The sequence below is a fragment of the Macrobrachium rosenbergii genome, chromosome 52, assembly GCF_040412425.1.
Source record: "Macrobrachium rosenbergii isolate ZJJX-2024 chromosome 52, ASM4041242v1, whole genome shotgun sequence".
Taxonomy (NCBI): Eukaryota; Metazoa; Arthropoda; class Malacostraca; order Decapoda; family Palaemonidae; genus Macrobrachium; species Macrobrachium rosenbergii.
Genome location: NC_089792.1, coordinates 9,696,071 through 9,714,295, shown reverse-complemented (window position 1 = coordinate 9,714,295; position 18,225 = coordinate 9,696,071). Strand labels below are relative to the sequence as shown.

The following is an 18,225-nucleotide window of genomic DNA, read 5'->3' as shown; positions in this document are numbered from 1 at the left end:
GCCCTCTAGCCTCAGTAGTTTTAAGATCTGAGGGCGGGCAGAAAAAGTGCGGACAGAAAAGTGCGGACAGAAAAAGTGCGGCTGGACAGACAAAGCCATCTCAATAGCTCTTTTATAGGAAACTAAAATCTAACGTCAACAACAGAAACCTTTTCCTATTCAAGACTCCAATACTTTCACAATGGTTCTTGTATCTGACGGTCATTAAGTGTAGAAAGATATTTCAGATATTGAAACCAATTGTTTTACATGGCTGCTCTTGCCAGCTAATTATTAGCTGAAGATACGAAAAATCGTGTGAGTCTTCGCTTCAAGATACAAAACAGAGGCACGTAACGGTCATTAAAAGGAAGCATAAGAGGCATAATGGAATACAGAACTGATAGCTAAACAATAACCGACTTCATGAAGACATTATTTCGTTCCGGGGTTCTGAGTTCAGACGTTATTTATGTAGCTGGGAACCTGGAGGGGACAAAGGAGCCTGGTTCCCGGGACGGAACAAAGGAGTGTGCATTTTGCTTTCATGGTTCATCTGTATTGGTACATGAAAGACGACAGAGATTATTCGCAAAATGCTTTTGTTCATTTCTCTTTTGTATTTTCAGCCTACTGCTAATGTTCATGATTAGGTGAACTAAATCCTGATGCAAATATATTTTCTAATGGAGGCCTCAAGTTCCAATTGCTCTGAAAGTCATTGCATTGAAATAACATTTCTTAATTATTTTCCAGGTGTCATTCCTTTTCTGTTTTCCTTAACTGCCATATATAGATATATCACTTAAACATAAAAGTTTGAAAATAATTTTTATTCTTAAATAAGTAAAAATATATTTGAATAACATTAGAAGTAAAATTGACTCTGACTGAGCAATACATAAACTGGAAAATATTAAAAATATCACCGTCAGATGCTCTAATTTCGGCGTTTTCATTTTACTACAAAACCAAAACAATGTTTTATTTTTTAAATAATTTGCGACTGTGGCGAATGACACAAGCACCAGAACTTGGATGCTGTTTTGAAATGAAGGAGCAAAAATGTACTTTATGGTTTATACATTAAGTGCATATATGAGTGAGCAGCGACTTTTGGTTTCATAGAATTCTTTTTCGTTTTTAGGATATAGATATATTTCTTCGTCGACCAGGCAGGAGACAAGTGGGCTGATGCAACAGAGCTACCTATTTTCTTTGGAGTGCAATCGAGTTTTTATTCTCTGCCATCCTTATGTTCTTTGGAAAGAAAAAAAAGCGCTGGGAAGTGTTTCTAGCATTTTAATGGCTACAAGCTACAAGGATTCAGTTAGTTCAGGAAAAACAAGTAATTACCGGTGAAACGTTTTGTTTTTATATGATTTCTTCTTCAAAGATTTCTGTAGCGTTCTTTTATAGATTGTTTTACAACTATAGTAAGAAATTCCTATATCAGTTTGTTTTCTCATCCTGTTATTACTGTTCCAACTGGCACGGGAATGTTTGCTTTTTATGTACACCTTTCAGTTTTATTAATTGTCTCTTGCACATAGTTTACTCACTACAACAATAGCAGCATTTGGATAAGTATTTTTCCCCTTTGAGCCTTTATTTCTGTTCTATATTGTACGTGACAATAGTTTAGTTATTGGGAACTGTATTGCTAGCGTTATCTTCTGAAATGGATTGAACAGAAACTTCCAGGTGCTATACACACCGATAATTAAGCAGGCCCAAGTTCAACAAATGGTATTTACTGGTCAGTGTTTTCAAGTTGCACAGACCTGAGTGGTTTTTCTTTGTAGTGCAGCTTAGATTCCTTCCCGCTGTTGAATTAATGCTGTCACTAGAATTATCTGGTCTTATGCTAGTAAGCCTCTGGAACCCTAGATATTCTCTGTTCTAGCTCGCTGTGGTTTCTCCTATTTTGTTTATATTTTAGGACTTTCGACTCAAGTAGAATATTATTGATAATCTCTTAATCTTCTAAAATTTATGTGCAAAAGAAGAAGCAGCTACAACTTCCACCCTTTCAATTTATGAAAGCTTCTTGAGCATTTCTGCGGTTTCAAACAACATGAATAATCCCTTTGCTCTCATTTGCGACAGCATGGAACTATCTAGTTTTCCTCAGATCTTCAACTGTTTGCGTTCTTCCTTATCTGAAAACGTTTGAAATGTGTACACTCAAATTTTCTTTTCATATAGGTAATCCTCAATGTTATCTTGTTAGGATTATAAAATTACCCTTTTCAGGAGAACAGGTGAAGAAGTATACGCCTTTTATCGTCGCTCTTGGTGTTTTTATATAACATTTGAAATGTGGAATACAACGCTCTGTTAGCCAAACTTCTTGCCTATGGCTTCACTCATCTCTGTAAATTTATTTCTAGCGCAATGAGTCTTACCTCATTTCTTGTGGTATTCTCCAAGGTTCTGTTTTCTCACCTAAAGCAAACAGTATATATTGAAAAATTTTCACTGGTATATAGGTTTAGAGAATTCTTTGACTGGAAGCCAGTTAGACAAGGAAGGCTTTCTATTCTTTCTTCGTAATTTAATATTTCATACAAACGGAATTGCCAGGCAACATTAAAATAAATTTTCGTAAGGCCTCTACTATCATGATTTTCAAGAAGATATTGCATCCCACATGCAGTAAAACAAAACTCGTAGTGTACCATTCTGAATGGTACCTTGCTTTCTTGCTATTAAACGCACTAAACCAAATACAATTAATCTACTATACATATTATCTTCCTTTGAACATTTGTGTGTAAACAAACAACAATGCTTCATTGCCCGTCAGGTAAGTTAGAGGAGATGTAGCCCAAATCTTTTTGAACACTTATCAATATTTATTTCTTGACTCGCTAACTCAACTATTATTCCATTATATACGCCAGATCAACTAAATAAACGGTGACATTTCGATGAATCATACAAAGATTAGATCAAATGTCCGTGTCCTCAAAAGGTACTGAATTCCTTAATAAAGTTTCGTGAAGAAGAAGAACATCGATGTAAACAACTCTCGTCTCTAGGGGAGTCGCCTTAGAAACTGTTTTGTTTTAGTTGTCATCCTCTTTCTGTTATTTGCGATGGCGGAAGAAGCATTATTCGACTTCATTCATATGGAAGTTGTGAACTACGTGTTTCAAGCAAACGAAAAAGTGTCTGAAGTAAGTTTATCCCGCAATTAGGCCACTGTAAGCTAAACTAACCTAAATCTGGGTCTTGGGTAGACTAGCCCAGACTAAGCCTTTGCCAACCACGCAGTATCTCATTGTTTAGCGAATAGGATAGAATATGACAGTTTAGTAATTGACGTGATGTATAGTACTTGCACAAGGAAATTACCAACGTTATCGTAGCCTAAAATTGATATTGTTAGCTAAGCTGCTAATGTCAGCTACTGTAACATAAGCTAGCCTAACAGTTTCGAATATTACTTTTAAATATATAGTAGTTGACTAGTTGAAGAAAATATGGATAGAACTATAGGGTAGCCAGCGTTTATACGGCACTATAACTTGACTTTTATACAGTTTTCTGGTATATATTGAGTCTTTTGAGCTTCAGACTGTCATTCGATGGGCGGAGTTCAATTCCCGCGGCCGGTTGATGAAGAGTTAGAGGAATTTATTTCTGGTGATAGAAATTCATTTCTCGCTATAGATTCCACAATAAGCTGTAGGTGTTTTAAGTGACCAATTGGTTCTTAGCCATGTAAAATAAGTTCGGGCCAGCCCTAGGAGAGCTGTTAATCAGCTCAGTGGTCTGCAAAACTAAGGTATACTTACTTTTACAGTTTTCTGGTTGCTAATTATGAATTTACCTTTCATTTTTGGCGCTCTAGTCTAATTAACCTGTAATTAACCCCCTCAAGTCCATCCAACAAGGGGTTTCCATACGTGATCTTCACAAGACAGAGCACGGGTACGTCTGTTTCAACGGTTCATATCCCGTCTGGCAAGTGCAATAACTGTTGTACCCAACCCCGGGCCAGTACTGAAAATGGCAAAGGGATATTCCATTTGGCCGACAACAAACAGATGCACTGCCAGTAGCAGAACCCCTAAAAGTGTAGAAAAAACCAGTTGAATTGGTAAAAACAGGTGCAGAGATAATATATAGAATTACCAAAATATCTTATAGACCTAGTGTTGTTTTATTTTTATAGTGGGAATTTGACATAAATGAATGTTGGAAATGCATGGGTAGGTTGTTACTGTGAACACCATTACACCTGCAACTTTGTCTAACAGTTATTGGGAACTAGGCTTAATTACAAATCCATTGTAGGCTTTTCTGCAGGTAGAATGAAAGCAAATGAAGTACACAGATGCATTCTCCCCCCGGAGCCCACCAATTGGTAGTTGGCCCTATGCAGACATAGGGGTTAAGACTTGCCTGACCAGGTAAGGGTATGGTGTCCAAGGGTAGGATTAGATAAAGATAGGTCTGGTTAGGACATATTCCTTCTGCAATGCCTACTACAGTTAAGTGTAGCTTAGGCCAGACTATGTGACCCCTTTGTCTACATTGGCTCCCTTCAATGTAACTTGGATTAGGCGCAAACATCCAAAATTATAGACGAAGTATAGAGTTGTATCCTAGCCTAACCTAATCTGGGATGCTGTGTCCTTTCTAACCCAAGGGCAACAGCCCCCCCACCACCTAACCTGACCAAAATGGCCATAGATCATAGAAACATTGTTGGCTTACATACCTCAGGTATTTGATGTCTTCTTTATCAGTGTCCATAAAGGGAATGGGCAACCTCCACTCACTTGGAAATCCCCCCACCTTGTAAGGAAAAAAAATCCTGTAGACAAGTTACACATGTTAGACCTACAGTATGTCTGTTAAATGCATGATGCTAAAAAGCAGATCAGACATATTTCAACAAGGATGCAGTAAATACTGTACCAGTGGTCATCATTGGCAATCATTTGCCATATGTTCTGTCTGTAGTTCTTAGGGTTATTGCCTTAAACTAGAATTTTTGTTGATTTGGATTGCACACCATCATGGGCTACAGTAAGTGGATGCTAGTATCATTTTTATTCTAAGTATGGTGAGGCACAAATGCAAATAGTGCTAATTAGGATTGTTCACTATGATAGTAAATATACTTGTGTTTAATTTTATCATAATGAATATCTCTTTTTCAGGATGAAGCTATATCCAAGCTTGAACACATGGGATTCATTACAGGATACAGATTAGTTGAAAGGTATGGAATACTTTGGTTTCATTTAAAAAAGTGTTTAGTGCAATCAAAAAATATTTACATGAATTGTAATAATCATCTCTAACTTTTAATAAAGTCTAAGACAGACTTGAATACCAAATTGCCATTGAAAATTAGTACAGTACATGTAAAATGGCATTTACAAAATGGTGAAGTCTCTCCTGCTAAAGGATTACCTCTGTCTTGCCTGTTTAGTATTCTCAGTTCTTGGCTTGTTACCTACTGTTAAAGATAGCTTATAGCTCAGCACCGACAGGCAAGGAGACATAAACTGTCTTGAACTGTTGGTAAGTATCCAAATGATAAATTTTATTATGAACATTTATATTTTTCGCTGTTTTGTAAAGTTTTTATATAAGAGTGTCTGTGTTTTTTCTCTATGTGCAGTCATCCACTGTTGTAATGAACAACTTTGTTGTTGGTATTTTTGTGTGTGTGTGATGGGTTCATGTGTCTGTGTATGTTTGATGGTGTGTTGAAAACTTGCCCAACTAGTTACTAGCTATTTATACATTATTTATGTACATTCATATTACTCTTCACTTTTGATGAGTGGATATTTAGCTGTGTGTATATTTTAATCTTTTGAATGTCCTACAAATTCTTTTTGTTGTAGTGTTCTATGGTGAGAAAGCACTGTATGGCTTTCAGTCTTACATGTCAGCATAACTGTTTTTGTGTGTGCTTTATTTTATATAAATTTATGTTTGTGCTCTCAGGCAGTCACAAAGTAACAGTATTGGGTGAATTTTTATGTTTTATTATGTATTTTTTACATGTGCTGTCCATTATATTATCTGGCAGAAACTGCTTTGTTTGCATGGTTGTCAGTGAGAAGGTAAGCTATGTTAAGTTAAGAGAACTCGCATAAGAGTTCACATAGTCATAGGAAATGGAATGCATCAGTGTGGATATCTGTGCAGAATTAGCAAGTGGTTTGATGAATTTCTGGACTTTGTTCAATCCAGGATGGGCATGCACTCTAGGAACAGGCAGTAAGATTCAAGGATCTTACAATTTCATTCTTGTGTTTTTGTTACTGTACTAGGTTACTTTCCTTCATTACATGCATGTAGACAATCTGGTCTCCCAGGTGTCAACTTTCATTTTTTGAGTCAGATAGATCCCAGCACTTCAAATTGAGAGATCATACAGGAAATTAAGGTACTTATACAATATTATAGATGATGTTGAGCTGGTAGAAAGCAAAGGCCAGCAAGGTCTTTATATTATCCTAATTAAGGATTGTAACAAAGACTTTAGTGTTACATCACACTGCCACCAATAGGACATTTAGTAAAGCTTTGGGGTTGGGGGGAAGGTTTAGAAACTACAATTGGCCCCAGATAGAAAGAGAAAAGGAGTATTTTAGGACCAGTAAGATAGAAAAGAATCTATCTGCAAGGACAGGAAGTAGTCAGTTGGATATACAGAGAAGCTCTGCTTGATAGATGCAGTCTGAGAGGTGGAAAAAATAAGCTAGAGGGAAAAAATTGTACAGTCATGCTAAATGTTCCCAGCCCAAGAAATGGAGGAAAATCTTGAGGTAAGGCTAGCTAAGACATGCATTATCTTTGAAAGGAGAGCTAATTGGAATTGACAGATTGAGGTACCCTTGAAACAAACTCAGATGATGCTTATACAAAGCAAATGAATGATGAGCATCAGATATATGGTAATATTTGTTGCTATTATCATCTGAACACGAAATTGGATTAAATTGCTTTCCCCCAAGGAAATTAGATGCTAATGCCATAATTATTCTCAGAATGTGGAATACTGTATATAAAAATGTGTATTAATTTATAGTTTTAAATTCTTTCCTTTTCTTTTCAGACTAACCAGAGAGTCTGGTCGATACAAAGATGAGCTAGATATAATGAAATATATTTGCAAGGACCTGTGGGTAACAGTTTATAAAAAGCAGATTGATAACCTGAGGACAAATCACCAGGGTGTCTACGTCTTACATGACAATCGCTTTCGTTTTCTTTCTCACATGGCAGCAGGGAAACAGTATTTGCAATATGCACCTAGAGTAAGTTTCTTCCTGTGTTTATAAGATTTCTTGTTTTTCAGTTGTATTTTTTGGTAAAATACTTAGCTGCTTTATGTTTCTTTCATATTTGCTCTGCTTCATTTGATAATTACAAGAAACTAATGTATATTATACAATACTTTTATTTAAAATTGTCTGTGTCTCATTGTATGACAGTTCAAATTAAGATTGTTTAGTTTTATGACCAGCAGAAATAACTGTAGTATGTTTTGTGTAGTATGTTTTGTGCAGCACTCAGCTCTTCCTTGTTCCTTAATAGACTGCAGCAGCCATTATTATCAGGTAATGTGGGTAGTGTTGCCACTTAGTGGCAGTGCTGAATAAGAAAGACTAGTTCAAAAAGTGCTTTTCATACTCTTAGGAATACTGCATACTATATCCAGGTTCAGATTCCCTTGCTAGTGCCCTGTAGCTGGATGAGAATACCTAATCTAAATTGCTTTTGGACATTAAACATCTTTATTGTAGAATTCCTGTTGGACTGATATCCATTTTTAATTTCCAGTTGGTGAAGAGTCAGTTTAGTTTTGAATAAACATCAAATACATATTGGCACATCTACATATTCATATATTGTGGACTGCATGTTGCTGCTATTGACATCTGAACTGTGTTCAAGAAGTTGGTTATGAAGGTGTATAGTACTGCACTCAGCAGTACCTTGGATTGTCTTGGCAACTCCTTGTTAAATTGCTTCCATGAACTTATTTATGTGTGAACAAGATTCACACTGGTAACTATCTAGCAATTACTGGTGCTTTAATTAGCTGTGAAGCAAATCAAGGAAATAAATTATTTATGCGCTTTCTTTTTATGGACATGTTAACGTGACACATTTGTGGATTCTTCAGTAGAAATTAGAAATCCTATCTTGCATTCTGAGAAGGTAACTGAAGAGTAGTCTTAATTTCGAAACTGGAACTTTTCTCTGGTTTCAAAAAGCCTCACCAAGCCCTCATAACAACCTTTTTAGGAGACCTCACATCTGTATTTCATACAGATGATGTTTTTCCTGGCTGCTGCATCTGAAATGAGTTAGTGAGGTTCTCACTCTCTGTGATAGGGTCACTTATTTAAAGACTTTGAATATTATACATTGTCGTTTGCAGCTGACGTTGTGACAAAGACACAAGCTTTAAGCAGTTAGGACTGTTCTATAACACCCTTGGCCATTTCTTCTTATGTTTCTTAAACTAAAGACAGAGGATCTTCTTCTGTTACCAGTGACAGCAGTTTGTCATTACTTCAGGAGGACCAGAGATTTCAGAAGCTGTTTCTTTGGGCTGTTTTCCCAGAAGCCATTCCGTAAAATAGATTTTTAGAAACAATATCCTATTGGGTCAGGAAAATTTTCCATAGGGCATATACTACGGTAACAGATGATGAAATTACAGAGGTTTGTTTCATAAAATCAGAGCTCTCTCCACATCTGTTTTAGTCTCTCCACATCTGTTTTAGTTTTTAATGTAACGCTCACGTCAGTGATATTTTAAGCAAAGATATCCAGAAGTTGCAGTTAAACTTTACTAATTTGTGTATGAGAGATTTAACCCCTAAGTGGATGGATACCTTCAGAGCATGACATGAGGAAATCTTCATTCTCTTTTCCAAACTTACATATGAAGATACCTTGTATGGTATCCTTAGAAATATAGGCTTTTGGAGTGTAACATCTACATTGGTTGACACCTTCATATTTGCAAGTGCCATATTTTACTTTTATTGTGCTTTTCTTCTCTCATTTGATTCTTGTATTGGCATGAGCCCTGGGTCCCTTGCCCATCATAATTCACAAGAGTTCTCTTTGAATCCTGCAGTTCATCTATAACCTTCAGTAGCTTGGCCCTCTTTCCTAAATTTTGATTTTAGCTGTTTATGAGTATTAGTGAAACAAGAATAAGATTTTCAGTACTGTGAAAAACATTTTTTTCTTTTTTATACTTAACATGTTAATCAGCTCAGTGGTCTGGTAAAACTATGCTATACTTACTTTTTTTACATGTATTAACACTCCACTGTGAGGTAGACAGATGACTGCAGTGCCTGAGGCACTTGAAGGTCACAAATATTGGTTGTATATTAAAGATGGGTTTGTATGGAAAAATCAATTTTGATTGATGAGCAATTCATTGGATTGTGCATAAGCATTGCAGTTCAAGAAGACAGTTCCCAGGTATTTCCTTTAAGTATTAAATATAGCACATTGAAAAAATATTAGGAAGACAGCTATCTCAGTGTGCATGATTTGGTTACTAAGTACTTTGATCATATCACACACTGTGCATGGCATGCTGTAGATTGTGAATACATTCACAATAGGGATGATTTGACAACACTTGTCTGTCTTGAAGACTTGTATAACATCAGTGAAAATTGAGTTCATTTTCACAGATTTCCATGCAAGTAATTTGTTCCAAGAAGGACCTGGAGAAAAAAAAAACTGCATTCCAACTGTCCCATGGCTGAAGTGTGATTGCTTCAACATGGACAAGTCAGCACTAGTACAAAAAAAATTAAAGGAAACAAACCATAGTAGTATTCTAAGAATGCAGACTATGCCCATAATGCTTTCCCCCATGAAAAATTATTATGAAATTGGTTTCATTTTCTTTTTGTAATGATGAGGCAAAATCACATGAAATGTTAAGAAAAAACCTAACTTGGTTTGAATGAATCTTGAAAGTAAATTCATGTGGTAAATTACCAACTTGAAGTTTTCATTCTCCTTGATGTAAATTATTCTAAGATTTCATTACTACAATGAAAGACTCCACCTTATCAACCTCTTATCATTAATACATATTTGTTTAATTACACAGGGGGATTATGGTTTGCATTTATTATTAGAGAAATGAATTATAAAGGGCTTGGAGTACAAATTCTGGAGAGCAAATGATATACAGTACTTAAACAATTCTTTCTCTGTTGTTGACTTCTCCCATAGCCATACTGAGAATGATGGTGTGCAAATCACTAGGCTAAATTCTTTCTCCAATGATAAGTATTTCTCTTGGGTTTTCTTTAGCTTTGTCAAATGGGGGTAAACATCACTGGGCTATGTTAACTTATGAAGTGAATCATCACATTTTTCATCAACTTGAACAATTTAGTAATTGGAGCACTGATTTCTGCAAAATTAGGGCCAAACCTAAAATAGCATGATCCAAACCTCTTTATAAAAAGACATTGCAGCCATATTGTCTAGGACCAACAAAATGTGAGTCCCTTTTAGGAGTTTTCAATTTTCTTAGATAGAAAGACAGGAAAGACAACCAGTAGCCCCAGGAAGCTGGTCTGACACTCCCTCCGAGCAGGTGGCCATCTTCCCCTAACTGACAACCCTCCCATTGGCTGCCCCAACCTGTCAAGAAGGTGTCCATATATATTATCACTCATATGAACAGTGGAGTCAGGTTGGCCTGTTTGCCAAAGACCCCTTCCATGTCCACAGACAGAGTATCTTCCCAGTCTCAGATGAAGACGATCACAAAGCCTAGCCTTTTCCTGGCATGTGAGAGCCAGACTGTTAAATCCTACAGTCACAATCTGAGGATTAGATCTATCATGGACCCAAAATGTAACAGGCCCAGACTTCATTCCAGTTGTCATCAGGAAAAGCTGGGCTGGTCAAGGAATCTACTAAGTCCTTCCTTATTTGGGAAAAGACAGCTGTATGCGAAACGTGGCCCGACAAAGTCCCAACCTCAGAAAAACTCTGCTTGATGCAAAGGTGGGACTTGTTCCTGTTAAGAAACCTTTGAGTGGAAGGCTGCCAACTACCACTCTCAGGTTTCATCAGCATTCTTCTCTGGTGGGTTCCCAAATTTGCCAATTATCTAGGTAGCCCACCAGTTAAAATTCTTCATTCCTGAGCTCCCATAAAATAGGTACAGTAAATATAAAAATTTTTAAAAACAATATCTTTGTTCAAATTTGATGAGTCAAGGATTACTCTTTGTTCAGAGGCATGCTTCTTAGGGATGCTGGAGTAGTGGCAAATAAAGCCATCTTTCTTTGTGGTCCCCTTTTAAAAGGGGGTCTGGTTTCTGGAAAAAACTACTTTAGAGGAGGGGAAGAGTGACCATCTCAACCCTAGCCCGTTGTGAATATGCTGTGTCCCGCAAGAAGAGGGCTTCCACTGCATGTTATTCTGTAGAAGACAACCCTAACCATGCAAGTCCTATGGGCTCCACCTCTTCCCATCCTCGTAATACACAGTCCAGGAGTTTTTTTTTTTTTTTTTATCCCCTGGTGGGAGTGTCTTTGTTTGCTTTGAAAGGGGTGCTGGTGCATTGTTGTCCTTTCTTCTGTTTTGTCGGAGGGGTCCTTTAGTAGTTACTGGAGCTCTCATTCACACCAAGCTTTCTTAGGCTAAGGAAGAGGAAACTCAAGGGCATTGTTTCCCAGATTCCCCTTTTTCAAAGACAGTATATATTATGTAATTCTGTTGTCAGGCTCATTCAACGAGTTGTGTGACAACAGACCCTTCAAAAAGGGTCCCAACAGATAATGAAAGAAAGCAATAGGGAGATTACATTGGGTATCAAAATGTTGGAGCCTACCAATGCTTCCTGTCAAGCCTTAATGTGACACTCCAGAAAGTTGTAGAGTGCTTCCAATGGGGTCCAATGGCTACTGCAGTAAACATTGATATGGAAGACACTGGAAGCTCTTTAATTAGGTACAGCCTAGCATAAAATTCAGCCATGGCTGTCCTGAGATTTGTCTTGTAAGGGTCCCAAATTTCTGGGTAGCCATGTCCAATGGGAGCTTTTTCCTCTCATAAGGGAGGAAAAATGTAGCTCCTTCCGTTGTAGTATTATCAGATACTGGGGTGGTGGAGACAGATGGCTTTATTTCTGCCATAAAGTCTCGTTTCCCAGTCATCACAAAATTCTGAAATTCCATCTTCTCATAATTGATTGTTTCAAAAGTGAAGAGACAGAAAGCTGATGCCTCCCAGAAAGGTTAATGGTTTTGTAAAATTGTTGTATTGTTTCCAATAAAGTGGAGAAAAGTTGCTTCAGTGGCTTTCATTAAAATGGCTATTTCTCTTTGGCTTTCATTGCTATATGAGGCAGGATAACCATCTATTTTAATGGTTTCTGAATTCCTGTTGAAGGAGGGACCAGGCGCCATTCAGTATTGGGAAAGGCCACTGTCCCGAAATTCTATATGCTCAACCTCAATCAGTTTTCTTTTTATTAATGAGGTATTTTCCATCTGGTGAATGGATGCCCACTGAGGTGTCTCACCAAGGGTTATCAGTATCATTCTCAGGGGCAGATATTGGTGCCCGTAATACATTCTGATATGAGATTTATTGTCAACCTGGTCTCAGTTGTTACCAGTCGGAGCTCTGGGAGTGAGTAGGCTGTCTTTTATTAAACATTCTGATTTCAACAGGGAATCTAGACAACTGATTCAAGATTTTTTATTATCCTGTTCCCATGACCTAGGATGTTTGGTGAGAATCCTATCTCTGATTGGGCAGACTGTGCAGCCTCTCAATCATCTAGTTTAAAGGATGAGAAATTTTACATATCATACCCGATTCCATGTCCAAGACACCTGAATTCCTCTTGGGAATCATGGATAGCATTTCTGTGCTTTCTGTGCTGGTTCTCAGTAGCAAGTGAGTCTCTTCAAAGGAGTTACTCTCACATAGGGTCATCCTTGATACTGTTCATGATTTCCTCCTGGAGTTCTGAAAGTACTGCAAGCGGAATTTTCCCATCAGGGAAGCCTGCATGAACTGATGAGCCAAGGTAGTCATGTCACCACTGCTTGGCAGCATAGAAAGTACAGCAAGCTGAATTCTCTATTAGGGAAGCCTGCATAAACTGATTAGCCAAGGCAATTGTGTCATCATTGCCTGGCAGCATGGAAAGTACAGCAAGCAGAATTTTCCCTTCAGGGAAGCCTGCATGAACTGATTGAGCCAAGGCAGTCGTATCACCACTGCCTGACAGTATAGAAAATACAGTAAGCTGAATTCCCTATTAGGGAATCCTGCATGAACTGATGAGCCAAGGCAGTTGTATCATCACTGCCTGGCAGTATAGAAAGCACAGCAAGCAGAAATTTCCTATCAGGAAGCCGGCATGAACTGATTGAGCCAAGGCAGTTCATATCATCACTGCCTGGCAGTATAGAAGTCCAGGGTATATCACTACCCCCTAGAAGGTGCAGACACTTCAGATAGGGTTAGGTGGACCCTCTCTGGGTCCTCTCAGTACATGATTGCTGCATGTGAAAGGCATGATTCTTATTTGAAGTATCTCTCTCATGTAGAGCAGAAGACTCTTCCCTAGATCTTCCAGATTCAGAAGGGAAATTTCAGTGGCTCTGTCCACTTCATGTCAGGTACCAGTGACCTCTTTCTCAAGGAGAGACTTCATCTCCACCGGAGAAGTTGAAGTGGAAGTTCCTAGATCATACACGTTTGGAGTATTGTTCCAAGTGTGGATTCTGCTCGAAGAGGGATGGAAACACACTGCCATAGTTCTGCTGGAACATATACAGTAGTCTCCTTCTTCTGCACTCCTATTGAAATCTATAACTAATAGAGACAGCTTAAAAATGAGTGCTGTCATCATTTCAGTTTGCTTCCAAAAGCAAGTGGCATATTTCACATGTCCAGGCAGCAACCTAATTCTCCTTTATTCCTTCAGGGACTGGGGCATGGCAGGTAGCTATGAGCCATTTCCACAGGCGAAAATCAGATTGAGCAATTCGCTGTGGCACAGGGTGGTGTGTAGGTCCTGCATAATAGTAGCCCAATAGTGATAATAAAAACTTCATAGTATTAGCTACCTTTATCACTGTATAGGCTGCAGACACTTCAAATTAATTCAGGCCTACATGGCCACAAGTACATATTCATAGTATGATGTAAGGAAACATGATCAGTGGATCATATCCATAGAATAGTGACACAGTAATGGATTTATATATTAATTCACAGTTACTGCAGTAACATTGCCTTAAAGGATTTACTCACCAATGCTTCTCAGCTCAATTAAGACAAAACTAAATGGATATCCATATTGTATATTTCTACACATTTCATAACCTGTGGTTACCCAGTCTATTCTCACCCACAAGGTAAAGGTAATGTAGCCAAGGCTATAGGCTGCGTTAGTTGGTACATAAATAAAATCAATAATTATTGGAATTATTGTACCAAAAATGTATAAAATCCATGTCTTCAAGATTTTAAAATGTTTGGCAAAGCTCACCATTTCAAATAAGTACTTTTGTATTTCCTTAGGAAAAATACAAACATCACAACAAATTCTCAACACCTGTGACGTCACTATCAGCAGGGTAATACCTGTTGGAAGTAGATCCACATGAATGTGTTTCCTTTAAAATTGGAAAAAATCTTGATATTAAGGATAACTGGGGAACTGTCAGCATCACAAAGCCATTTAGTTTGATTACAAACATCACAACAAATTCTCAACACCTGTGACGTCTACATCGGCAGGGTAATACCTGTTAGAAGTAGATCCACATGAATGTATTCCTTTAAAATTGGAAAAACCTTGATATTAAGGATACTGGGGAACTGTCAGCATCACAAAGCCATTTAGTTTGATTATAAGATAGTACAAAAGAAATACTGGCCTTTAGTGAACAACAAAGCTCGTAAATGAGAGAAATACTGGCCTTTAATAAACAACAAAGCTCGTAAATGAGAGAAATACTGGCCTTTAGTAAACAACGAGGCTCGTAAGTCAAGCACGATTAGGAACTATGATCGCAGCTATGTTTTGTAAACAAGAAGTTAGGCTACAGCGATTTACCCATTCAGTAACTTAAAATTATCTATCAGTGTGAAAAGGGTTTTGTATAATAAGTTTCAGTGACAAAATTGTCTAATATCATTGCCTTTACGCTAATTCTCACTTTTAAAAAAAAAAAAACAGCACAGCAATTACAGTGTAGTCTAGTGATCTACTCTTAACTTCTCACCTTGCAGGAAGCTTACTGGCTCCCAATTCAAACAGATAAGCTTGCCCATTAATATTTCAAGAAACTAAAACTTTTCAGTGGGTCTTAAAACTAAGTATACTTAGCTTGACTCGTGTAAATTGGGTGAAAAAATGCATATTCGAATGCGATTTCTGGAGCACATCCTGGGGACTAGTGAACTCTTGGACAGACCAGAGTGCAATGAAGATGGCACCGACTTATATTGTCACATCTGTGTGAATAAGACATAGAGCCTAGGTAATCATTGTATGACAGGAGATAGAGCCCTCTTGTCCTGAGTCCTTTATATTCTATCACTGTGCCAACAAGCACTATTCTGGCTGAGACCAACTATAAGAGTATTTTGTAATTGTTTGGTCTGTCTTATGGAGCCCTGGGGGCGAACATGAGAGTGTAACTCCTTTGAGGACAAACAGTGGCTATGCTATCAAACAATAATGTAAAATGATAAGTTAAATAAGTTTTTAATTTCCAATTTCAGTATTCCAGTACCTTTGGCTATTTCATCATATGATATATAATGTATATTTTAATTATTTAAGAATTTCCATGGATTCTTATTGCTCTATGCAGTATGTGGTTATTACTTGCAAGGCAAAATTGAATTCAATAGGTAGGGCAGGGCAGTACAGTACTTACAATACTGCATAATTTTCTTTTGTTTGCAGTACTTGGGCTTCACATGTGGCTTAGTTCGAGGTTGTCTTGCCAATCTTGGAGTCACCTGTGTGGTGACAGCTGAAGTGACTCAACTTCCAGCATGCAAATTCCAGATTCAAGTTCAGCGTGGATGATCCATAAAGAACAAATTTAATAAGGCTAATGCATAGCTCTCATGGTTTTTGTATATTAAAACAAGAAACCCTTCCTTACAGTGTGCTGTGAGGTTTTTGCATTCAGTTAGAAATTTGAAGAATTTGTCCTGTTTTGTATAAAAATTTAGCTTTCCCTTTTAAATACTTTATGTTAATTTTCCCACCTTATTTTGTTTAAAGTACCAGTTCAAGTACAGTTTGTTTTTATACTAATGCTAAACTGTGCTATGTTATGGTGAATGGGAGTATATACTTTGATTAGTGGTAATTCAAGTTTTAACTGTATTCAATGGTAATCAAGTTCTTTATGCATTTTGATATTCATTGGCCTTAAAGGTATGTATTATCATAAAAAGGTTTGCTTTTCATGGCAGGCAGTCCTCATGGGTGGTTTAATGTGGAAATAAGTGCAGCACCATTCCGTATTTTGTGCACTTCTTACCTTTTGTTAGTTCTCTGTGACGATATGATTGCATGTATCTATCCTAGATACTGTATGTATAACTGATTTTATGATGTATATCTAGTGGAGTGACAAGTTTATGTATAATGTCTAAAATGTTTTAAATATCTTGCTGTGTGTAAACTACTTTTTTGTAGGTGTGATTTAAACAAAGACTATTTATTTAAGCATGATACTGTAGGAATTATATATAACCTATGGTGAGAGATACTTTATAGTCTTAGTCATCAGTTTGCTAGTTAACAAAAAATAAATTTAGTTTCTAATGTGTTAATGATGTAAGATTTTCATCATCAGTAAATTCTTTGTAGTACATGATCATCAATGATTTATGCTAAGGTACCAGAAACAAATATCTCGATGTGTCTTTGTCACTGCAAGTTGTGAAGAAGTCAAAATATTCTGTTATAAGTAATAGCAATTACTACTTGTGTAGTTAACTAAGAGAGGTATAATATTATTGTAAATGAAGATGGCTGCAGATGGAAAATATATAAATATATAAAAGTCAGCTTTATTGTAAATGGCTACCTAACAAAACATACACAAAAGTGTTTGTTTTGCTAGAAGATCTGTATGTTTGACATTTCACTCTGTGGTAATTGATGCTAAAGATCTGTGGTATTATTGTATCATAGTTTATAAATATTTGAATTTGCAGTAACATTCACAGTAAATACTAAGTGATGAATTCTTGATAAACAGAATAAAATGTTAGTATTATTGAAGATATTAATTACCAAACATCTTTAGGATATTATAGAATGTTTACTTTTTTCTGTTTAAGTTTAGGGTTTTTGTTATGTATAACAGATTACAGTACAGAGAATCTAAAATTGTATGATGAATAAATAATAATTACAGTTTATAAAATACTGTAAATAACACATCATGCAATCATCGTCAATATCATTAACAATTTTATGTCAGATTTTCCCCGTAATGGGCTTAGAGGCTGAAAGATTTTTCTCCACTCTTCAGCTATACTTTTTTTTCTTTAGAATAAGCCAAGACAAAGGTCAGTGAGAGTGTCTTAGTGCATGAGAATTCCAAGCCAAGACTGGAATTTCACAGTACAGAAGAGACGGCACAGCTCAAGATTTGAGAATACTGTTATGTTATGACCACTTCCCAATATAAGGCAACCTAGTCTGGCAACTAGTGTGACCTAATAGTCACAAATATTGGCAAAATGCTCCAGTCTGTTGAACAAAATATACTTAAAAAGATAGGTAGTTTGTTACCTTGACTACTTAAGAAATACCTCTTCCTTATCAGTAAAGTAAGCATAAGTTATATAGAGAGAAACAAGGAAAGAGCAAGAATGCAGCTCTCGTACCTTGTTGATTGCCCCTATCAGCTTCTTCCTATTAAGGTTTTTATTTACTCTTTTTACTGATTATTTAATTCTACAGTGTTATATTTAAACAAGAAATTAAGGTGACCAGATTATGGCTCCTTGGGTATAAGAGAGAAAGGGAAGAGAAAATATATATGATTTATAAGTGTGTCTACTGAAAAGAATCTGAAATATATGTTATTCAGTAAGATTAAAGACGTCTTAATTTGATGTAGACATCAGACCTTTTACTCAAATAAAGACCTGGTAAGGTTGGAAATATAAAGCAATTAATTACTAATACTGTATAAT

At 36.7% G+C, this 18,225-nt stretch overlaps 1 protein-coding gene across 1 annotated transcript; it reads left to right on the top strand.

Annotated features, from left to right (window-relative positions):
* Positions 1-2,975: 2,975 nt before the first annotated feature.
* Trs33 (trafficking protein particle complex subunit Trs33) lies at positions 2,976-17,297 on the top strand. The gene is made up of 4 exons (XM_067095841.1): positions 2,976-3,161; positions 5,157-5,218; positions 7,073-7,274; positions 15,965-17,297. Exons 1-4 carry the CDS (start codon positions 3,081-3,083, stop codon positions 16,088-16,090), a joined length of 471 nt encoding a protein of 156 aa, XP_066951942.1. The 5' UTR covers positions 2,976-3,080; the 3' UTR covers positions 16,091-17,297.
* The last annotated feature ends 928 nt before the right edge of the window (positions 17,298-18,225 follow it).